The 15388-nt window shown below is 39.6% G+C and overlaps 2 protein-coding genes and 1 pseudogene across 3 annotated transcripts; all 3 read right to left on the reverse strand.

Moving 5' to 3' along the window:
* Window positions 1–1654: 1654 nt before the first annotated feature.
* LOC125019705 (major histocompatibility complex class I-related gene protein-like) lies at window positions 1655–7018 on the reverse strand. Of its 2 annotated transcripts, none has more exons than XM_047604667.1 (7): window positions 6782–7018; window positions 5547–5626; window positions 5021–5287; window positions 4372–4650; window positions 3792–4115; window positions 3560–3667; window positions 1655–3212 (listed from the first exon to the last, which is right to left on the reverse strand). In XM_047604667.1, the coding sequence occupies exons 2-7, from the start codon at window positions 5593–5595 to the stop codon at window positions 3157–3159; spliced, it is 1083 nt and encodes a 360-aa protein (XP_047460623.1). In that variant the 5' UTR covers window positions 5596–5626; window positions 6782–7018; the 3' UTR covers window positions 1655–3156. The 2 variants fall into 2 exon arrangements, with proteins under 2 accessions (XP_047460623.1, XP_047460622.1); XM_047604666.1 differs by having other exon boundaries at window positions 6766–7018.
* Window positions 7019–7385: 367 nt separating this feature from the next.
* LOC125019693 (major histocompatibility complex class I-related gene protein-like) lies at window positions 7386–10817 on the reverse strand. The gene is made up of 7 exons (XM_047604653.1): window positions 10689–10817; window positions 10042–10308; window positions 8514–8792; window positions 7975–8298; window positions 7713–7814; window positions 7600–7617; window positions 7386–7521 (listed from the first exon to the last, which is right to left on the reverse strand). The coding sequence occupies exons 1-7, from the start codon at window positions 10735–10737 to the stop codon at window positions 7427–7429; spliced, it is 1134 nt and encodes a 377-aa protein (XP_047460609.1). The 5' UTR covers window positions 10738–10817; the 3' UTR covers window positions 7386–7426.
* A 1018-nt stretch (window positions 10818–11835) lies between these two features.
* On the reverse strand, window positions 11836–15212 carry LOC125019727 (annotated as a pseudogene).
* Between the last annotated feature and the right edge of the window lie 176 nt (window positions 15213–15388).

The following is a 15388-nucleotide window of genomic DNA, read 5'->3' on the forward strand; positions in this document are numbered from 1 at the left end:
AAGCACATGAAATAGAAAGAAAGTATAATTTTTATTTATTTTTTTTCATCTGCATTTGTCTACATATTTAAACACCACAGGACATCAATATTATATGAGACTGATACAATTACTCTCTTTCAGATGAATATTTAATTACTTCAGTGCGTGTGTGTCACCAACACAACAAGCCCTATCTGGAATCTAGTTTGTTGATCTTTATTGAGTCGCAAAACGTTGTGTGGCAGTGCTACACCTCAGTGAATATAAGATGAGAGAGAAGATGTGGGAGGATGGACAGAGGAATGTGGGGCTGGTAGGAACCACTGGTGTGTAGGGTTCTGTGCTTTCCAAGTCAGCTCACTCAGGATTGACGGGGTCCAGGGGGGCGCTGTGTAGAACTCTGGAGAGATGGGAGAGTCCAGGGGTCGAGGGGGTGTCCCAGTAGAGAAGCTAAGTCAACGATAGGGCACATAGTGATAGAGTGAAAGAGCAGTTCAGCCCTTATTAGACAATTCTTCCACATGCATGTGGGCATTCCCTAAATATGAGTGAGACCATTACCAGGGCCCAGGGGAACGAGCCACCGAGAACCACTCGAAGACCCCGGCCCCCCAACAGAAGGGAGAAGGGAAGTGCCGAGTCACCGTCCAAACCGGTAAATGCCAGACTGACAGAGGCCACCAGGGAGCCGCCATGGGCCCATTGCCATGTCACACCGGGAGACAAAGCCCAGCCAAGAGGATACCGGAGGACCTAGGTAATTACTTGAACCAGGTGCCATAGGGCCACAGACCGTTGACACCCACCCGAGGAGGACCATGGGGGAAAGGAGGAGGGTTGTATGGGCCAGAGGACTGCAGCACACTACTGTGCTGTTTTTAAGTGTGTTCATGACCTCGCTCCACGGTATCTGTTCCACCCGCTGTTCCATACGCTACTAACACACAGTTAGTCCACTGATCCTGGGAATGTGTCAACAGTAATAAAAAACAAAGAACAAAAACAAGTTCTACTTATGAGTGGTCCTGTCTCAGTCTTCTTAGAATAGAGTCAGTAGAATCAGCATCTCCCAGATTTGAACTTTGCTTTATACCTTCTTCCCACCACTCCTCCATAGAACTGCCCCGTTGTGTTGTGGTTAATCATTAGTTTGCTCCTTCTCCTGTTTCCTGACATTTCTCCTTCCACTAGAGGGAGTCGACTCCTCAACACTGAGCTTGTCCTTAAATTCTATCTGACGTCTTCAGCTTGAGTCATGAATCACATTATACTCTAATACATAACCACCAGTAGACTACATTACAGCGATCAGCCACAACATTATGACTACTATTGTGTAGGTCTCTGTTGTGCCATCAAAACAGTTGTGACTCATCAGAGAATGGACATGGTTGTTCTGTTGAGTCTGGAAACAAGATGTTGTCAGTGGGGGGTCTTTGAGGGGAGGGGCCTCTGTGGTTTGTGTTTCTTTTATGTGCAAATAAGCTAGTGTGACCAAAAATATTCCCTTGTGGATCATTAAAGTCTATCTGTGAAATTTCCCAGTTTGGGATTAATAAAGCAATTCTACTACTACTGCTACTACTGAAGTCCATCTGTTAATAATGTGTGATTCTTCATTACAAATATTCAAATTTAATTAATAGTGTAGCATAAGAAATAAAAAATAATTTAACTTTTGTCTGAGAATAATTTTAATTATTAATGGATGACAACATAAATACGATTTTTTACAAAACGTTGATACAACATTCACAAGGAAAACACAAAAATGTACAGCAAAAAAAAAAAATAATAACAAAACAGTGCAAAATGTCTCAGCTTTTCTTATTTATCTACATAGAAAGATTTCAGGAAAATGGTTGTTAAGATTGTCCTTCTTGCAGCAGTAGTGTTTTCTACAGTAATGAAAAGTGGTCTCTGAGTTTGATCAAGTGGACGTGTGAATTGTTGACTTCTCTGTGGGCTGGGTGTTGTCTTTGTCTGGATTCAGTCCCTCAGTGAGTTCAGTCATGTTGTCCCCAGCTGTAAGATCATGTCCTGTTTGGGTTCTACTTATTTGTGGCCACTGTTGCAGCACATTATCTCACTGTCATCCACCTGCACAGCAGCTGCAGCTGTTGGAAAAGTTTGAGCTCCGGTGGACACTATGATAAAAACTTTAGATTGTGTTTCACTGATGAACAACACCTACACTAAACCTAAACTGGTTATGGTGGAACTGGTCTTGTTCTTTGTCCAAACTCCAACCTTCAAAATGAAAACACAGTTGAGTCCAAAGCTTTCTCAGTTTCTTGAAACAACAAATACCAGAACCGTCATGAAGAGAAGATTAGAATGTTTTCACTAATTTACCTAATGAACTGGCAAGAAGAGCGTATGCTGAGACATACAAATAAATGTAGCTTCTTCATTTGAACAAACTTCAATTGCAGTAGCAAGAACAAGAAAGAAATACGCAATACAAAAGTACAATTCAATAACTAAATAAACTAAATTAAAAAAAAAGAAAAATACAAAACATGGTGTATAAAATGTCTCTACTTTTTTTTAAAAAATAACTCTTATTGCAGTATGTTTTAGAATCGCCTTATTGATTACTTTTAAATCTCTCCGTGGCTGTGGCCCTGAGTACACTGCTGACCTTTTATCAGCATACAGGACAGAATGAACTTGGAGATCCTCAGACAGAGGTCTACCATCAGTTACAGGGGCCCAGCTGAAATCAAAAGGTGACGGGGGCATTCACACGACTGAAGAATGATCTGGATGAATGATCAGTCGACTCTCTCCAGGTTTTACTTGAGTTCAAAGTCTGTCACGGTCTGTCTGTCTTTTATTTTGTGATCATGTTTTGTGTTTCCTGTTTTATTTTTTTTTTAAGTTGTAGATTTCCTGTCTTGTGCTGCTTTGTCTCTTGATTGTTTATTGGTCTCACCTGTGTTGATTGTCCTCATGTGTCTCACCTGTGTCTTGTCATCCCTCAGCCCCGCCTTTCCCCTTTGTTCCTGGTCGCGTCGTCTTAATACCATGTTCCATGTTCCCACGTCATGTTGATGATTTCTTGTGATTTTTGGATTTTGTATTTCCTGCCATGCTTGCAGCGCCTTTTGTTTGTTATTAAATATTTTTGTTTGAACTTCGTGCCTCATCTATCGTCCTGCATCTGGGTCCTCACCTCGACGCCGATCGGCACAGTCTCTCAGTGAGTTCAGTCATCCTCTCAGGAACTGTAATTTTCAAAGCACACACTTAGTCTACTGATCATACACTGAAATAATAGATAAAAATCTTGTTTATGTTTAGTATCAATAAGAGATTTTAATAAGTCCAGATGTCAGATGGAAGAAAGAACTTGCAATGTGCTGAGGAACTGTCCGAAATGAAGATATCTACAGTTTTAAAATTTAACTGAAGATAAGTCTTATTTTACCATCTGGTAAATGAATCCCTTTCATGTGAACCCATAAAATGTTTCAGAATTATTTTATTGCCATTTATTGCTTTGAGTTTTAGTGCACATTTAAATTTAGCTTCGGACTGACACTCCTAATCTCTGCTCCTTTGATTCTCTCACCTGGGTTATTTCTGCAAACAACAAATCCTACGGCAGCAATGATGACGAGAACAAGAACAAGAACACCCACAGTAGCGATGATGGCGATGGTCACATCAGAGAGTTTCTCTGCTCAGAAAACAAATAATGTGTTCAAAGGAGATTAAACTGTGGAGTCACAGAAGAACCGGCATTAACACCTAGGATTCGTTGTGAAATAAATAAATATGTGGATGTTATTTGGGTTTCTCACCTTTGTCATTTTTATTTTTTCCTCCGTTGGTTCTGATCTGTGTTTCATCCAGTTTGGTGATGACGTCGTCCTCCACACCAGAGAGCTGAAACACACAGTCGTACCTCCTCCAGTCTTCAGGTGAGACTGATGAAATGTTCAGGTCAACTTTCATCTGGAAGGATCCATCATGGTTGGGGAGGATCTCTCCATGTTCCACTCCTTCATGAATCTCCTCTCCATCTTTCCTCCAGAACATCATGGCTCTGTCAGGGTAGAAACCTGTAGCGTGGCAGCTGACTGGAGAGGAGGGAGTCTTCTGGAGGAGAGACACTGAGGGGAGATCTGCAGGGAGAGACAGATGATGACATTAGACTGGATGTCATGTGTTTTGAATACAAACGTGTAGTGAACGTTTCAGTAACAAGTAGTCAAAGAACTGTCCTTAATAAATATGAACACTCCATTACATAAGTAAAACTAATTAGGAGTAGAAGTAAGACGATATACTATCATAAGGAAATGCATAAGAAAATCCTTCCTTGAAATGATACTGTCAATAATTTATTGTCAATATAACAGTTTTAATAGTTTACTTTACCTTTTCTGTTCAGATATCTGTCCCAGCTGCTCAAAAACATCTTTAAATAAAGAAGATAAACCTTTGTGAGGAGGTTCTTCCAGTACACGTTTATGTCTTCATTTCTGTCCAGCTCCTGTTTAACGGTTTCAGCCAGAGGGTTCAAAGAGGTCCACGTCAACGTGTTCGCATCAAATGAAATGAAGTCTTCTCCATTCAAACCATACTTCTTGTAGCCATCAACCACATCAGTCTCATTGTCCCATTCACAGCCAATGATCTGCTGGAACATCTGAAGACCTGAGTGAGAAAGTGAGTGAGGGGTGGTGGGGTGGGGTGCTTACTCCTGGATACTGCAAAGAAGAAAGTCCTACAAGCATGTTCCCTAGGGCACTTTGTTGGGGCTACTGAGGGAGTACAGGAAGCACATTTTCAGTGAGTGTTGGACCCTGCCAAGGCTGTGCAAAATGGAGCAAGAGATGGACAGATGGTTTGGTGGGCTGAAGTAATACGGGTGATGTATTGAACTGTTATGGTGAAAAGGGAGCTGGGCTGTTGGGTAAAGCTTTTAATTAACCACTCTATCTTTGTTTCACTTGTCACCTATGGTCATGAGCTGTGGGTAGTGACTGAAAGAAAATACAAGGTGAAAATAAGTTCAGTAACATACCTCCAGTTTGGTTGGAGTGTTGAATAAAGAAGTCCCTTTCACGTTTGAGGGAATGATAATAGTTTAGGCATTGCTGAGAAATCATTTCCCATTGCTCTGGCTCTTCCGCAATTAATTCTGCCATCCAGACTTGTCTGGGTTCTGGTGCTTTCATGCTGCTGTCGTAGTAAAGCAGGATAACTCCGTCAATTTCTGCCACAACCATATATTCTGGTACGTCTGGGACTTCAGAAGATATTGGGAAATACAAAATCAAGGAGTTTTTAACTGTGGGGAAAAACAGAAGTTAAATGATTTAAATGAATCATTTTACAACAGTTCCTTGAACCAAAATCAGTTAATGTTTCAACAGCATTACAACAGTACACACCTTTTTACCACACTGTTTTGCTTTTATTGTATTCCTGAAATGTGACCTCTCTTGCACTCACACAGGAGTTAATTATTAATTGTGTCGTCCCAACTTGTACATGAAACAATATCCACTAAACAAACTAATCCTTGACAAGGTCTCAGTTGTTCTTACCTGAATGAGCGATAGGGAATAAAATGAGCAGAACAACAAGCTCCTTCATCTCTGTGGCAGGTGACTGATGTGAGCACGAACTGTGTCAGAGTAGAAATCACAACAAGGACAACTGTTAACAAAGTCTGACAACAAAATCATAGAGCGAAATGTCACCTCAACAGCAGCCTGAGAACTTCTTATCTGCCAATGATAAACACTTAGCACAATCGATCTTCTCCAAGAAGCAGAGGGATCTAGTTACAGCAGTTACAACTATCATTCGTGGGAAGCCAGTCAAACTAGTCGATGAGTTTAAATATCTGGACATCATCTTTGACAACCTGCTGAAACTCTCCTCCAACACTCTCAGACTCTCAGGAGGAGGCAGCGATGACCTTTGGAGACATTCTACTGACTTTTATTATAGATTCATTGAGAGTCATTAATTTCCCCAGAACCAGACGGTTCCACTCCATCAACCTCCAGAACAGAAACCGGCTGCAGAGCAGTGTTTCAGTGTGCTCAGAGACCATTGGCCTGTCTGTCAGAACACTCAGCTTAGCAGACAAGATCACCAAAGACCCCTCACACGTCCTCCACTCAGCATTTTGGTGGCTCCCCTTCGGCTCTGCTGCCACGCTTGCAGGACTCAGAGGAGGAAGGCCACCTTCGTCCACAAAGCTATCCTGCTGCTCAACATTTATGACATAGTTTGCTGTATACATAAAGTTTTCTGAATACACTCTAACAGGTGGAAGTTTGGGTGGAGATATATTCACCTCTTTACCTTTAATAATAAAAGTAAAAGAAAATGAATAAAGCAAAGGGGGAAGTAACTGAAAGAGTTAACAAAGCAGCAGAGAAATAATTAAGTTTTTATGCTAGAATGACTCCAAGGAAACTTTGAACCTTTGGATCCAGACCAGATGAAGAGTTTGTGTAATATCTGTTTCTTGAATTATTTTTCATAATTCTTCCTCTACCTGACACTGATGATACTGATACTACTGTTAAGGATCACAGTCTTTCATTTAATCCTAAAGAACACCTTCAGTGTTAGAATGCTTAATTCTAAGGATTCACTTCTATGTCTTTTCTTCAGCTCCATAAACCTTCAGACCTAAATGACCATGAGCGAAACTTGTTCTAAAAGTCTGAAACACTCCTGCAACACAGTAAAATATTATGACGACACAAATCAGAGTCCAGCATGATTTTACATTTGCTTTATCGTTACCTTATTATTGTCCCACCTGGAAGAGAAAGCAGCCTCTGTGGTTTGTTGTAGCAGTTAGAAATCTGTAGAAACTGAATATAACACCTGACACGACCTGGTCCTGTCTCAGTCTTCTTAGAATAGAGTCAGTAGAATCAGCATCTCCCAGATCTGAACCTTTCTTTATACCTTCTTCCCACCACTCCTCCATAGAACTGCCCCGTTGTGTTGTGGTTAATCATTAGTTTGCTCCTTCTCCTGTTTCCTGACATTTCTCCTTCCACTAGAGGGAGTAATAATTCCTAACATTGTGTAGGTCTCTCTTGTGCCTCCAAAACAGTTGTGTTTTGTGTTGTGTTTATTAGTAGTGTAGCAGAAAGAAATAAAAAATAATTAAACTTTCATCTGACAATAATTTTAATTATTATTGGATGACAACATAAATATGATTTTCTACAAAAAGTTGATACAGCATACACAAGAAATACTCAAACATGTACAATAAAAGAATAATAATAATAACAGTGCAAAAAAATGTCTCAGCTTTTCTTATTTATCTTCATAGAAAGATTCCGGGAAAATTAATTGTTGATTGTTAAGATTGTCCTTCTTGCAGTAGTAGTGTTTTTTTTTTTTTTTTTTTTTTTTTTTTTTTCACAGTAATGAAAAATGTTGAGTTTGATTAAGTGGAGGTTTGAATTGTTGACTTCTCTGTGGGCTGGGTGTTGTCTTTGTCTGGATTCAGTCCCTCAGTGAGTTCAGTCATGTTGTCCTGAGCTGTAAAATCAAAAAACATTTAGATTACTAGGTGCATGTCAGATTGTGAGGGGGAAAAAGAAAAATAATTCTACTTACGAGACGTCGGGCATTTATCTGAAATAAAAAGGAAAGTTTTCAGATTCACAGTTAAAATGAGGAAACAACATCATCTCCAGTTCAGCTCAGTCTGAATAAAATCATCAACTCACCTTTCTTCTTTTTGTAAACAACAAATCCTACGACAGCAACGAGGACGAGAACAAGAGCAACCACAGCAGCAGTGATGGGGACGGTCACATCAGAGGGTTTCTCTGCTCAGAAAACAAACAGCATGAAGACAGAGAAGAAAATGTGAACAAATAAACTGACAGCAGTCATCAGATACAGCATGTGACAGTTCACACATTCAGAAGAAAAAGGGAAAAACTATATTATTATCAATAACGTGTGTATGTTATTGGTGTTTCTCACCTTCATCATTTTTATTTTTTCCTCTGTTGGTTCTGATCTGTGTTTCATCCAGTTTGGTGATGATGTCGTCCTCCACACCAGAGAGATGAAACACACAGTCGTACCTCCTCCAGTCTTCAGGTGAGACTGATGAAATGTTCAGGTCAACATTCATCTGGAAGGATCCATCATGGTTGGGGAGGATCTCTCCATGTTCCACTCCTTCATGAATCTCCTCTCCATCTTTCCTCCAGAACATCATGGCTCTGTCAGGGTAGAAACCTGTAGCGTGGCAGCTGACTGGAGAGGAGGGAGTCTTCTGGAGGAGAGACACTGAGGGGACGTCTGGAGGGAAGGACATTTGGTGTCATTATCAGACTGGATATCATGTGTTTTGAATACATACTCTAGTCAACTTTTCGTTATTTACTAAACTAATAAGAAGCCAAAGTAACAATGTACAACCTGATATAAATGTATAAAAAATTCCTTCCATGAAATGATACTGTCAGTAATTTATTGTCATCAACATAATTAACAGTTTTAAAGGTTTACTTTACCTTTTCTATTCAGAAAATTCTTCCAGTGGCTCAAATATGTCTTTAGCACATTAGGAAAAACCACTGTGAGGGCGTCCTTCCATAACTCACTATTGGCTTTATTTCTGTTCTGTTCCTGTTTAACGGTTTCAGCCTGAGGGTTTGAAGAGATCCACGTCTCCGTCTTCACATCAAATGCAACGAAGTCTTCTCCATTCAAACCGTACTGCAGGAAACCTTCAACTATGTCAGTCTCATCGTCCCATTCACAGCCCGTGATCTCCTGGACAATGTGAACACCTGAGAGAGAGATCCAGGACAGTCAGATTAACTGGTTCATGTCACTGTTCAAACATACACTGAGTATTACATGATTTCACTCAACCAAATCCTATGCTTATTATGTGAGTGATCATGCACAGTGGCGTGGAGCAAGTGGAGCAAGGCCCCACCAGAGGGCGCTGCTGTGCAGGGATGGGTTATTAAGTTTTTATTCCTGAATACTTTGTTGTGCCTGATGCTTTGTCTCTGTTTCTGCTTGATGGGCCCAGCTGAGATGTCCCTTGTTGTGGACTGGTGAACTGCTGTGTGTGAATGCATGTGTACAGTGCACACAAGTGTTTGCTTGGTAAGTCTAATTTATTGTCTAAATTCATTGAGTAATTGAGAATGTTTACGTATTTGCATATTGTTTGAATTATAATCTCATTCGTGTAATGCATAACAGGCGATACATGTGTGGGTGTGTGGGGGGCACAGAACATGGGCTCCCCATGGAGCTGTCCACCTGGCTGTGGTGCTGAAATGACTGTTTCAGCACCAGAGTGGGAAAATATTCCCAAGTCAAGCTGTGCCAAGGTGAAACAGATGAAACTAAGGACCTGCAAATAATTATGGAGTGGTTAAGGGCGTTCATACTCACCCATGAAGTGAACTTACATTTTTTTATTGTTATTGTTATAGAGTTAGCTGAAGTCTAATCTTTATTTCCACTTAAGTAACTTCTAACCACAGTGTATAATCAGTTTTCAATAGATTTTTTTGCTATAGTGAAAAATCACTGAAATACAACCTTTACAAAAGGTCCAATCAGACTTTCTGATTCACAACATTGCTCATAACACATATTCAACAGAATATTCACATACAATAAAACAAACATTCACTCATTTTCTGTGACCGCTTGTCCTCTGGAAGGTCACCAGAGGTTTGATTTACAAATGAAACACATTGGATTTGCACAGGATTAAATGACATATTATTGAAAGTGTTGTGGTTTCTGTATTGAGCTATATTTAATCATGTGTCACATTTTAAGATTCGGACATGTGGATTCCATGTTTCTGTGTTTACGTGTTGAAAACAATCAATCGAGAGAATGTAGCTCCATGAGCACAACATTCAAGTTTCCATCTTTGAACTTATATAATTCCATAGTTACTTTCCTTAACCCCAAACGTAAAATTTCTTATTTAATTTTGTGCTGAACATATAGAATAACTGGGCCAAAATAACTATAAGAAAAAAAGCAAAAAGTTTAGTAACGTACCTCCAGTTTGGTTGGAGTGTTGCATAAAACTGTCACTTTCATGTTTGAGGAGCTGATAATGGTCCATGCAGTGCTGAACGAACGCTTCCCATTGCTGTGGATCTAATTCGTTTAATTCTATCAGCACCTCTTGTCTGGGCTCTGGTGCTTTCATGCTGCTGTCGTAATAAATCATGATAATCCTGTCAACAGCTGCCACAACAATATAGTGTGGTACGTCTGGGACTCCAGAAGATATCATGAAATACAACATCAAAGAGTGTTTCACTGAGGAGGGAAAACAGAGGTTAAGTTATTTAACTGTACAATTTCACAATATCCTGTTTTAGTCTCATGCCTCTGGGTAACACAACAGACCTGTTTTATTAGCTTTTCATACTGAACATGTGTGTTTTTTTGTTGTTGTTGTTTTTTTTGTTTTTTTTTTTAACTAAAATGCGTTTTAACACCACCGTGCTTGTACACACATTATAATGGAATTTGAATGTGTTTGAATATTTTAATGGATATGTTTGTAATGCCACACTGACTCTGACAGTTTAATCTGTGAGTACATGCAAACTTTTAGCTCTGGAACACAAACAGCTGCATGTTCAGTAATTACAATCAAACTAATAAGAACATATAAATACGAGCCATGGTCTTACCTGCAGACACAGGGTGACACAGCAGGAGCACAATCATTAGCTCCTTCATCTTGTCGAGAGCTGGTGACGACCTGAGACGAAGAACTGAGCTGAAAAGTCACGACGATCTTACGCTCTACGCCCTTGTTGTGTTTACGTTCTGTGAATATTTGAGGGATGTTCACCTTCACACAGGTGAACAAAGGCTTTAAAGTGGAATGACTTCACACACATATTATTTCTAATGTTTTAGATTCTTTCTCTACAGTATGTTCAGAGGGTATTTTGTGTCCTTGTCTGTTTCATCTAAAGCTGCTTGTTTCTACTTGTCTGCTGCTAAAGTCCAAAACACAACAGCTCAGGCAATGAACAAAACTTGACACACTGGATGATGTAGTTCTGCTTTGCCTTTCACCTTGTGACACCTGCACAGGAAGAACTAGAATTTCAGTCGCATTAATCGAGATATGTTTTTATAACCCTCTGTCTTACATAGCTTGCCTTGCAAAAAAAAAAAAAACAACAAAACAAAACAAAGCAAAACAAAACTGCTTGATTTGCTCCTTTCGTAATAATTACAAAAACATTTTGGGTAGTTTTGTTGTGTAGCATACACATTCTATCCTCTGAACTAAGGATTTGGGTTAGAAAAGGAGCAGATGATCACCTCCTTCATTAACAGTATCTCAGGTTTTACATGCTGGCGGCTTCATGATCGCAATCAACAACCCGCATGATACTGAATGTTTACTGAGCTGTTGCAGATATTATTGGTGCAGATGGTTGTTGCAGAGTGATCGGTCGCTCGCAAACTCAGGGCTAAAGTTGTCGTCTTTTAAATGTGACGCTTAAGAAGAAGAACAATTTTTACATCATCTTCGTCTTTCAATTTCCTTAAGTTAAAATAATCACAATACAAAACAAACGCTCAGCAAAGGTTAGGGACATTTTATTTCCACTTCAGTTACTTCTAAAAACAGCGTAAAATCAGTTTTCAATAGATTTTAGTTATTATTTTTTTCCGATAGTGAAAAGTCACTGAAATACAACCTTTACAAAAGGTCCAATCAGACTTTCTGATTTACAACATTGCACATAACACATATTCAACAGAATATTCACATACAATAAAACAAACATTCACTCATTTTCTATGACCTCATTTTCTATGACCACCAGAGGTTTGATTTACAAATGACACACTGGATTTGCACAGGATTAAATGACATATTATTAAAAGTGTTGTGGTTTCTGTATTGAGCTATATTTAATCGTGTGTCACATTTTAAGATTCGGACATGTGGATTCCATGTTTCTATGTTAACATGTTCAAAACAATCAAAGCAAATGTTTGTTTTTATGTTGAAGAGAATGTAGCTCCATGAGCACAGCATTCAAGTCTGCATCTTTGAACTAATATAATTCCATAGTTTCTTTCCTTAATCCCAAACGTAAAATTCTTTGCTTAATTTTGTGCTGGACATATAGATTAACTGTAGATGTGAATACTTGACTTCAGCGCTGGGAGTTCATCTGGATTCAGCCTCTTTGAGAGCTCAGCGTTGTTGGCGGCTGTAGCATCAGAAACACACAGTGAGTGCACTGATCCTGGGAAGGTGTCAACAGTAATAAAAAGAAAGAACAAAAACAAGTTCTACTTACGAGATGTCGGGCAGTTGTCTGAAAGAAAGATGAAGAATGTAGGTTTACAGTTTAAATGGAGACACAAAGAAAGTCAGACCTGTTTAAATTCCTCATCTCTGCTCCGTTAAGTCTCTCACCTTTCTTCTTCTTTTTGCAAACAGAAAACCCGACGGCGGCAACGAGCACGAGAAAAAGAGCAACCACAGCGGAGATGACGGGGATGATCACATCACAGGGTTCCTCTGCTCAGATAATAAACATCATGTGAAGATAGAGAAGAAGTTAAAAATGTGTACAAATAAATAAATAAAGAGTCTAAGTTGTTGAATCTTAATATCTGTGACAGTTCACACATTCAGAAGAAAATGAGGAAAAAATATTATTAAAAATAATAATAAAAAAAATAAACATGAAATCTTTTTTAACTCTTACCCCAGTTGGTTCTGATCTGTGTTTCATTCAGGTTGGTGATGATGTCGTCCTCCACACCAGAGAGATGAAACACAGTCTTCAGGTGAGACTGATGAAATGTCCAGGTCAACTTTCATCTGGAAGGATCCATCATGGTTGGGGAGGATCTCTCCATGTTCCACTCCTTCATGAATCTCCTCTCCATCTTTCCTCCAGAACATCATGGCTCTGTCAGGGTAGAAACCTGTAGCGTGGCAGCTGACTGGAGAGGAGGGAGTCTTCTGGAGGAGAGACACTGAGGGGACGTCACATTGAGGAAAACTGTCATGAAGAAGCTCTGATATTTCAGATGCTGCCAAACTGTCAACCCATGTATCTATTAGCGGGCACATCAGGACATACAACTCTACCTTTTATTAGCATAGAACTCTTCCAATGCATTAAATGCATCTTCAGCCACTCAGGACAATAGGATGTGAGGTACTTCTTCCAAAAATCATTATTGTCCTTGTTTCTGTCCCACTCCTGTTTAGTGGTTTCAGCCTGTGGCTGTGAAGCGATCCAAGTATCTTTCTTAAAATCAAAGGCAATGAAGTCTTCTCTGTTCAAACTGTACTGTTTATATGCAGCAATCTTTTCAGTCTCGTCGTCCCATTCACAGCCCATGATCTGCTGGACAATCTGAACACCTGAGGGAGAGTAAACAAGAGTCAGATCCAGGATCTATTTCTTTCCCTAGGAGAATTCATTTCCACACTAATCCATCTGTCAGAGTGACACATGAGGCAGGTCTACTTGAGCAGGCTAGCATGCTAACAGTTTACTTCCAACCACAGCCTAACAGATCAGAATTCAGAAGATCATCAAAATCCTTTCAATACTTGGTTTAACTGTTTAGTTGTTGAAATATTTCATTATACTAGAACCTTTAATTGGCGGCAGAAGTCCGGAGGATTTAACCTCCTTCAGATGTGTGTTACAGATTCATTCTCCATCATTAACCTACCTTCAGTTTGGTTTGTGTTCCGCTTGATAGTGTCGCATTCATATTTGAAAAGATGCTGATAACGTATGCACTCCTGAGTGATCTTTTCCCACAGCTGTGGGTCTCCTTTAATCAGATCTCTAACCCAGTCTTGCCTGGGCTCTCGTGCTTTCCTCTTGCTGTCGTAGTAAACCATCATGACTTCGTCCACTTTCCTAAAGGCCACATACTCTGGAGCGCTTGGGAACTCCAGAGAGTGTCGCGAGGTTAAACATCAAGGAGTGTTTCACTGCAGGAGAAACACAATTTCAATGTGAAGCCATGTCTCTAAAACGTGTTTAGTTTCACACTTCATTTTACCTTGTAATTTCACTCCTGAACTTTGACCGCACTTAGGTAAAGATTTCCAGGGAGCATCTCCCATCCAGCATTGTCACCGATATCTCAAAAATAGCCTGACTTTACCTGCTAGCTTACTGATGTTCTTTTAGCCTCCTAGCTACGCTAACAAGTTGACTGTTGGTGGTGTCTTGACCTGTGGAGACTTGAGCTGGACACACTACTCTGTGAGCCAAGTGACGTAATGTGACAAAGAAAAAATAAATAATGATGGTAGTTAAGGCTCGACTAGTAGCATTCACTTAGCTATTGAGCATCTGTTATCTGTTGCCTGTTCCACCGGTTCTTCTTTTCTTTTTTAGGTTCACATGAAATGTTATGGGACTGAACGAGGTAAATAATGTCTCCTAGTATCACTGAACTTAGCACACGGCAAAGTAGTGGCATAGTTTAAAGTGAATTACTGGTCTGGGGCACAAGCAGTCACGTACCTTGTTTGTTGACGAGCTACATCTCTGCGCATTAACTTCAAATCAATATGAAATGTTTCAAAAACCTAACGAATGAGTTTTAATTGTGTGCAACTTTGATAAGTGTGTGTATTTTACTCATTTTGTAAATGTAAGTGTAAGTCAACCTTGTTGTTTTTGGTTATTAGATTTGACCTGACAGCTGATACATGCAGTACTCTATAAATACTAATATATACTAAAACTATAAATACTAATAGTTAAATAAAAACAAACAACATCTCACCTGCTGATGCAGGAGGACAGAAGAGGAGCAGCGTCAGAAACGTCCTCATGTTGTTTACTGTGTTGGAGCAGACACAAACTGTTGGCAGGTTTTGGTTTTTGTGTTCATTTCATTTAAAGTTGTTTCCTGGTTTACATTCTGTAAATGTTTTGAGGCGTGTCCAGCTGATGAACAACAACTTCAGATTGGCTGCATTTCTAGAGCTCCTGCACTGTGTGAGACACTTTTCACTAAGATCTATCATATTGAGGTGTTCCTAGTTCCCGCCTACTTCACCTGTTTGTCTCTACTTGTCTGTTACCAAAGTCCAAATCACACCAGCTCCGGCGTGCAGATGATGCAGTTCTTCATTTTATTCCTTAAACTTTTTCTCATTCCCTCTGTAACGTCTGCCTCATTAGTACCTCATTGAGTTTCACCTTTTACTTTGTGACAATTGCACACAGAAAGAAAAAACATAACCTTTCAGACTTGCTTCTCAAATTAAAAAAAAAACAAAACAAAAACAAAAACATGAAAACAGTTCTATTCATGGCTTTAGGGATTCACTTCCCACAGATATTTTATTTTCATTCCTTTTCATTGG

Source organism: Mugil cephalus, chromosome 14, assembly GCF_022458985.1.
Source record: "Mugil cephalus isolate CIBA_MC_2020 chromosome 14, CIBA_Mcephalus_1.1, whole genome shotgun sequence".
Lineage (NCBI taxonomy): Eukaryota > Metazoa > Chordata > Actinopteri > Mugiliformes > Mugilidae > Mugil > Mugil cephalus.

Excerpts from the sequence above, each read along its gene's own strand:
- LOC125019705 (XM_047604667.1), bottom strand. The coding sequence starts at position 5,595 with ATGAAGGAGCTTGTTGTTCTGCTCATTTTATTCCCTATCGCTCATTCA. Across the intron at positions 4,651-5,020 it reads ACACTCCAACCAAACTGGAG|GTCTTCAGATGTTCCAGCAG; the intron begins GTATGTTACTGA and ends TTTCTCACTCAG. Across the intron at positions 3,668-3,791 it reads AAAAAATAAAAATGACAAAG|AGAAACTCTCTGATGTGACC; the intron begins GTGAGAAACCCA and ends TTTTCTGAGCAG.
- LOC125019693 (XM_047604653.1), bottom strand. The coding sequence starts at position 10,737 with ATGAAGGAGCTAATGATTGTGCTCCTGCTGTGTCACCCTGTGTCTGCA. Across the intron at positions 10,309-10,688 it reads GTGTCACCCTGTGTCTGCAG|TGAAACACTCTTTGATGTTG; the intron begins GTAAGACCATGG and ends TTCCCTCCTCAG. Across the intron at positions 8,793-10,041 it reads ACACTCCAACCAAACTGGAG|GTGTTCACATTGTCCAGGAG; the intron begins GTACGTTACTAA and ends TCTCTCTCTCAG.